The 6,000-nt window shown below is 31.0% G+C and overlaps 1 protein-coding gene across 2 annotated transcripts; it reads right to left on the bottom strand.

Annotated features, from left to right (window-relative positions):
* LOC114425199 (protein BPS1, chloroplastic-like) lies at window positions 1-2,837 on the bottom strand. Of its 2 annotated transcripts, none has more exons than XM_028392010.1 (2): window positions 2,652-2,837; window positions 1-1,348 (listed from the first exon to the last, which is right to left on the bottom strand). In XM_028392010.1, exon 2 carries the CDS (start codon window positions 1,334-1,336, stop codon window positions 278-280), a length of 1,059 nt encoding a protein of 352 aa, XP_028247811.1. In that variant the 5' UTR covers window positions 1,337-1,348; window positions 2,652-2,837; the 3' UTR covers window positions 1-277. The 2 variants fall into 2 exon arrangements, with proteins under 2 accessions (XP_028247811.1, XP_028247812.1); XM_028392011.1 differs by having other exon boundaries at window positions 2,449-2,831.
* Between the last annotated feature and the right edge of the window lie 3,163 nt (window positions 2,838-6,000).

The raw sequence follows: 6,000 nt of genomic DNA, 5'->3' as shown, positions 1-6,000 counted from the left end.
TTTCAGGACATAATGAATAGAAAGAATGACAGGGTTGCAAATTACAAACTTCTGTGAGCACAAGCAACTTTCTTATATATATTTTATCATATAACATTACACAGAAACAGAACATCAGAAATATACATTTCAGAACCATAATAATATAATCATATAACCTATTACTCATTCTAACTTGAATACAATAAGCCAAACATGATTGAAAACCATCAACCATAAAACATGAAACCCAATACCTAGATCCATCAGTATCTACCACAGTTAGGCTGCAACACATTCAATTGACTATTTGTGCATCTCTGTTACCCACCTGAATGCTGTCAATGAAAGTTGCACCTGACCTCAGACTAGATAGCAAGGTATCACGACCGGTCAAGACCACTTGGAAAAAGCTATCGACTTCCTTTGTAAGAAGATCTAGTCCTTGTGAAAGCTTCTCTGATGCTCTGCTTAATTCCCCAACAATCTTCGCAAGTGATTCTGTCTCAATGGTATCTGCAATGCCCTGGATAATAGGATATAATTCCTTCACAGAGGAATCAACTACTTCCAACTCATTCAATATAGTAAATCTCCCACTTGAAAATCTTACTCTAATTTCCTCATTTACAAGATCTTGCAAACTTTTAAAGGTTGGAGCCCAAGAATATACATCAGCCACATTCAAATCTGACATATTCTTTGTAGAGCCCGAAAAAGCCGCAGCAAACACACTGCATACAAATACTGTCTGCACCTTTACTCCATACATAGCTTGCATCAAAACCTTTCCTTTAGCGGACTTTTTAACCTTTGGAAGATCAAGTGACCGCAGAAGATCATCCAAAATGCTGCCACATTTCTCAATCCTAGGGTTTCCAGAACCAATATGCTGTTTCCAACCATCAAGTGAAGAACATGCCCGAACATACTGCTCTGAAGAGGAAGAACCTAAATTGTGCAATGCACACTGAAGTAAAAGATGACCCTGGTTCAGGCGTGATAATTCAGAGCTAAATGCAATGCATATATCTAGCAACTTCACACTAATGTCCAAGTACACGTCTATCCATTTCTCATCCCAATCATGTACAGGAAGCTCAAGCTCTGTTATGATGGTTTTAATGTCATTATGGCTCTCACAAAGTGACTGCATAGCCAAAGTCATCCAAGACAAGCTGAGGATCTCATCCTTGCTCTTGGGAATAAGCTTTTTCAGCCTCTCTTCCAAAGTTGCTTCAAAAGCATGTAGAATTAACAACAGCTGTGAAGAAATTTTAGGGCTTTTAGGTGATATCATCCTAAAAGGATTTCCAAAAGGGAAGAATGATCGGTTTGCATCCTGTGCCCGACTCATTTGGAATTTTTACTGAAACATGCAGGATTAGAAAGTAAGAGACAGTGTTGTTGAATAAAAACCATACAAAATCAATTATCAGTCACACAAGAAGCAGTTCACTACATGTTATTTATGCACTAAGTTCATAATTACAGAGCCAAAATAGTATTTTTGTTTATTTGGTACCACCATAATTAGGGCCTTAGGCTCCCCAGTGGTACTCCAAGGTATCCCCTCAAGCTTCGATCCTTTGGACCAGCTATGAGACTAATCCTTAGTCAAGATTTAGTCACACTTAAAGTTCTTTGCCCCTCCCCAAGAGTGTATTCTGCACGGATCAAACCCAGGTTTTTTCCCACAAACTTAGCGTGTGTTGCCAACTAAACTACATCCATTGGGTTGAGCCCAAATAGTAGTATGTTCCAAAGCAATGTTATTAAAATGGAAAATGGAAAAAGGCATACACAAAATTCTGATAATACTTGCAAGGTCAATATCAAATAACTACCCTCCATTAGCCACTCCAAACACAAACCCCACCCCCCCTCCTTCCCATCTAATAATTCCATTAGCATGATAAGCATTTAGTTGGTTTTCAAATTCAAGCAGTAACAAGGTATGAGATAAGTTCTGATCAACTAATCCTAAATAACTTAATGATAATAAGCTTTTTTTTATGTAATGATAATGAGCTAATACAAAGTCAGAAGTACCAAAAAAATTTGAAAAATTCCAAGATAAAAATATTTCACTTTAATTTCCTTTTTTTTATTCTCTCAGAAAAACATAAGGGAATCAGAAATTAATGGCCAACTAGTTAAACTTCCCTACAAAAGCAAATTAAAAAAACAAAAACACAAAATAGGGCAATCACCAAAACCTAAGAGGCTAAGACCAATCAAAATTCTTCCTCCTTCTACTTTCCTACAATTTTTGCATATAATTAAAAATCCTCCCTCCCCCCTTCCCAGCTCAGGAAAGGTAAAAATTCTAAACAATATCTACCTATCACTCCCTCACCACACCTAATAGTCATATAAATACTTTTCAAAGGGAAAACAATCTTTTTTTAAAAAAAAAATCCAACAAAACAAAATAAAACAAATATACATAAATCGTCTGAACCTCACCAACTACAATAGATCGAGTAGCTGGAAAATCAATCAAAGCGAAAAACTTGAGCAATTCTCAGATTTTCCACTAAAGGACAAAAATTGGGGGTAGGCAATTCTATTTCGATAGATTTTCAGAGAATAAATAAATAAATGAAAGATCGAAAACTTTGGTTGAGGAAAAGGGGAAAGCGAGATGATCAAAGAGTGAAAGAAAGCACCTCGAAGTGATCAGATCGGAAAAGTTGAATTAGGGTTTGTTGGGTGGTTGTTTTGTTCCTTTGATACGAGATAGGATTTGAGTGTGTGAAATGTGAATTAAATGAATGTTGGTGATAGCTAGTGAAGGAGGTGATAATGATAAAGCTACCAAGTTTGGCATCAGATTCTGTGAACTGAGAAACGTGGTGTCATCTTGTTGGTCCCTTGCCCATCGTATTTATTTCGTTAATCATTTTTTTGTTGACCTAATAACACGTTGTCAGAATTTCTTTTTCCCAAAATATTTTCAGTCTTATCGTAGTACTGCACTCTCTAATATTTATACTATGTTTCTTTCCTTAAAATTTAATTGTTTATACTTAAAAATAATGATTTTAAATTCACTCTATAAATTAAAATAAAATTTATTTTTATATTATAATATTTTATAATTTAGTGATATTCTTTAATTTAGACCCGCATGGCTTATATAATGTTTATTTAGTAGTGGTATTTCTGAAGAAAAAAAAGTAATAGTAGTATTAAAAAAAAAATTATAATTTTAATCTTTTTAATTTCTTAAATTTATGATATTGATCTTTCTAAATTTTAGTTGTATCTTTTTTATTTCTCTAATCTTATAAATAACTGATTTTAATCTTTCTGATAAATTATAAACAAATCATTTTGATTAATTGAGTTATTAAATTAATTATTTAAAAAAATTGAATTAAAAAATTTTTATTCTAATTTTTCACAATGTTATATTCTTATTCTTTTCCCTAAACACTTTCTCTACTTCACGGTGGCATGTAATGTTTCCATCGATACTAACGTTACATTAATATTAGTAATCTTTTATTAAAAATTAATGATTTTTATTTAATTTATAATTAATTTAAATATCTAATACTCATAATTTATCAAAAATATCAAAATTACACATTTATAAAACTAAATATCAAAATTAAAAATCAAAATTATGAATTTAAAAAATTAAAAAAAATCAAATTTGTAATTAACCCTAAAAAAATTGTAGGCAGGAGCGTTGGAATTTGGCAAGCTTATCTGCAACATGATTCATCTCAACGGACGGCTAACTGAACGGTTCACGTTTCGCTTCCTAATTTTAATCGAACGGTTCGTATAGATTGGCAGTTCCATTCTGAAAATTAAGGAAGAAATATTTTATTTATTAAAAAATGTAAAAAAAAAAGTTGTAATTTTCAATCCATATATAATATAGTTTTATTTTAACTATAAATATGGTATCTTTATTATTTTTTTGGTCATTTTCAAACGTTGTGTAAAATAATAAAATTAGACAATAAAGTTTATTTTTATTATTAGTTTGTATAAAATTATAAAATAAATAAATAAATTTATTACAACTATAAATAAAAATGAAAATTAATTTTCCAAACCAATGTGCTAAGCCCAATGAAATGGCCGTTGAAGAAACGTCAGAGAGTGGGGCCCACTCCACAGAACACTTTTGATTGTTAGGTTATTAACGTAGGATGCATCAGCCTTAGATGTCTCCTCTAAATTACATCATCACTTCCATTTCCAAGTCAAATAACCAGAAAATAGATTTCATCGATTATGCAGAAGACATCATGACATAGAATTCATATGGTAAGTAAAATATGTGACCTTTTCTGCAAGAAAACAAATCGAGCCATAAAAATTAGTTATATGCGTGAGTCGCGTGACTAATCTGTGTGTGACGGGAGGGATTCGAGCCTTTGATTTCTATTTTTACAATAAAAACAAACAAAAATTAGATCAAACAATAATAAAAATGTAATTTTTTATTTTGGTTTGATTTTTTTATATAATTTTGTCCAATCAATTCGATAGTTTAAAATGATTTAATTTATATTGGAACACCAATTTCAGTTATCAACTTACTTTTGAGGTATAAGTATATAACTAATTTTCTTCTCTTTTTTTTTCAAATAACTTTAGCTTTCTTTTAAGAAGATTCCTTATGATACATATTCTCATCGTTTAAGATAACAATTTTACAGTTACACTCCCTTTTTGAGAAATATTGTCCCTTTCTACATTTCCCGGAAACAACAATTCTGGTCCTAAGTCATCTTTGTCCACAAACATACATGATCCTTTACCAAACAGGGTGTGAAATATTCTTTGCTCCTCTTAGTAAGGATGTCTCCTTATCTCCACCTCTAAGCAAAGATGAGTAGAAAAAAGTACCTTAATTTGGAGCATTTGAGCCGGAACAAGCACTCATGTTTTGAAACGTGGTATAGCTTAAAAGATAAGCGTTAATAGCTGGCATGAACTGAATTAGGCATGGAACACTAAACTTTTTTCCCATAAAAATATCAAATACCCCATCACTAAAAGAGCTCAAAAGAAAGGCATGAATCCCTTTCTACCAATATACATAACAAGAACCACACGTCATGCTAACTTCTCATTTTCTTTTTATTTACGATCATATGATGAATGAATGAATGAGTATATGGAATAGTAGTTTCTTGAAGGCATCGCTTTAATTATGTTTGATCGCAAGAAACTTTATAAAATTTTGTTTAGATGCAGAAATTTTTTGGCATTCCTACTACTCTAGTGCCAAATGAAAATGATGAACAGCTAACCACGTGTGCAAACATGTTCTCCCAAGAATTTTAGAAAAAAATGTTACACACATACACAATTCAACTTGAAGGTTTAATATTTATAGAACTATAGCACTTAAAGACATGTCCAGCATATATAAACCATATAACGTAATAATTATTGTCCCTCACTAGTTCTACTTTTCTTAAATAAATATTTTGTTTCAATTTTCCTTAAACTTTTTTTTATCAATTCAACACAATCTTTGAAAAGAAAAAAACCATATTTAGTATAGTCAATTATGCGCTTGCGCTATATAATGTAATGTGTGGCCAGGTCTGATTAATACTACTTATTATAACAAAATTAATAGCTTCGATATGAATTTGATGACTTTTATTTAAATATAAGATATAATGATGAAATATGAGACTAAAATTAAAACATGTCATTAAAATCAATGAATTAAATCATGCAGTTCATACAAAAATCAATTGCTGCAAAATTATTTTAGAAATTATTTTAATTTTATTAATGATTTTGAGTTTGAATTATGAGTTTTACAATCTATAATAATAATTATATTCGACTCAAGTAAAATTAGTTGTAATAAAAACACTTATGGTCTATATAAAAAAAATCAATTAATTGTATTTTATTTTTTATTTTAACAAAATATTTGTTTTGGGCTCGATGAGCCATCTGAGGCCAATGTTACCAAATTCAGTTATCTCTCACATGACCATACTCCAACGCCCTATGACTTAAAAACTTTTC

Source organism: Glycine soja, chromosome 9, assembly GCF_004193775.1.
Source record: "Glycine soja cultivar W05 chromosome 9, ASM419377v2, whole genome shotgun sequence".
In the NCBI taxonomy this organism is placed as follows: domain Eukaryota; kingdom Viridiplantae; phylum Streptophyta; class Magnoliopsida; order Fabales; family Fabaceae; genus Glycine; species Glycine soja.
The sequence above is the reverse complement of the archived record's forward strand: the minus strand, read 5'-3'. Positions and strand labels throughout refer to the sequence as shown.